The 759-nt window shown below is 58.5% G+C and overlaps 1 protein-coding gene across 1 annotated transcript; it reads left to right on the top strand.

The window, feature by feature from the left end:
* Positions 1 to 325: 325 nt before the first annotated feature.
* Positions 326 to 561, top strand: LOC104492143 (myrosinase-binding protein 2-like; the record flags this gene model as incomplete). Its single annotated transcript, XM_010134655.1, has 1 exon — positions 326 to 561. A coding segment is annotated over one exon (236 nt), but the record flags the coding sequence as incomplete, so codon positions are not given.
* Between the last annotated feature and the right edge of the window lie 198 nt (positions 562 to 759).

A 759-nucleotide genomic window follows, 5' to 3' on the forward strand; every position in this document is an offset into this window, starting at 1 on the left:
TTCTATGAATTCTCTGTTGCTGATAACTTTGATAACTCTGTTCGTATCAGTTACCTCTAACTTTGTCCTGGTGTGGTTGATCGTGAAGAGACGGCACCACACAAGCACTACTGCCACCTCTTCACCACAACAACTAGAAGTCACCCCCGTGAAGACACGAAAAGAAGTAGCAGTCCGGAGAGAGGAAGTCCCAGCGACAATGAGTGCTCAGCCGGTGATCCCGGTGGCCCTGGGACGCCAAGTCCCACGCCAAGTCCCGTGCAAGGTCCAGCACGAGGTCCCGCCCGGAGTCTCTCACCGAGTTTCACGCCAGGTCCTGCACCAGGTCCTGTGCCAAGTCCTGTGCCGAGTCCTGCGCCGAGTCTCGCGCCAAGTCCCGTGCCAAGTCCCGCACCAAGCCCTGTGCCAAGTCTTGTGCAAAGTCTTGGGGCACGAGGTCCCGCCCGGAGTCTCTCACCGAGTTTCACGCCAGGTCCTGCACCAGGTCCTGTGCCAAGTCCTGTGCCGAGTCCTGCGCCGAGTCTCGCGCCAAGTCCCGTGCCAAGTCCCGCACCAAGCCCTGTGCCAAGTCTTGTGCCAAGTCTTGTGCTAAGTCCTGTGCCAGGTCCTGTGCCAAGTGCTGTGCCTAATTTCCCGCCGAGTTTCCCACCGAATCTCCCACCAAATCCCATGCCGAATCCTGTGCCAAGTCCCGTGCCAAGTCCTCTGCGCCAGGAGGATGAGGATGAGCCTGAATCTTACTCTAGGAGGGACTTGAGC

The sequence above is a fragment of the Buceros rhinoceros genome, unplaced genomic scaffold (genome assembly GCF_000710305.1).
Source record: "Buceros rhinoceros silvestris isolate BGI_N320 unplaced genomic scaffold, ASM71030v1 scaffold18484, whole genome shotgun sequence".
NCBI lineage: Eukaryota > Metazoa > Chordata > Aves > Bucerotiformes > Bucerotidae > Buceros > Buceros rhinoceros.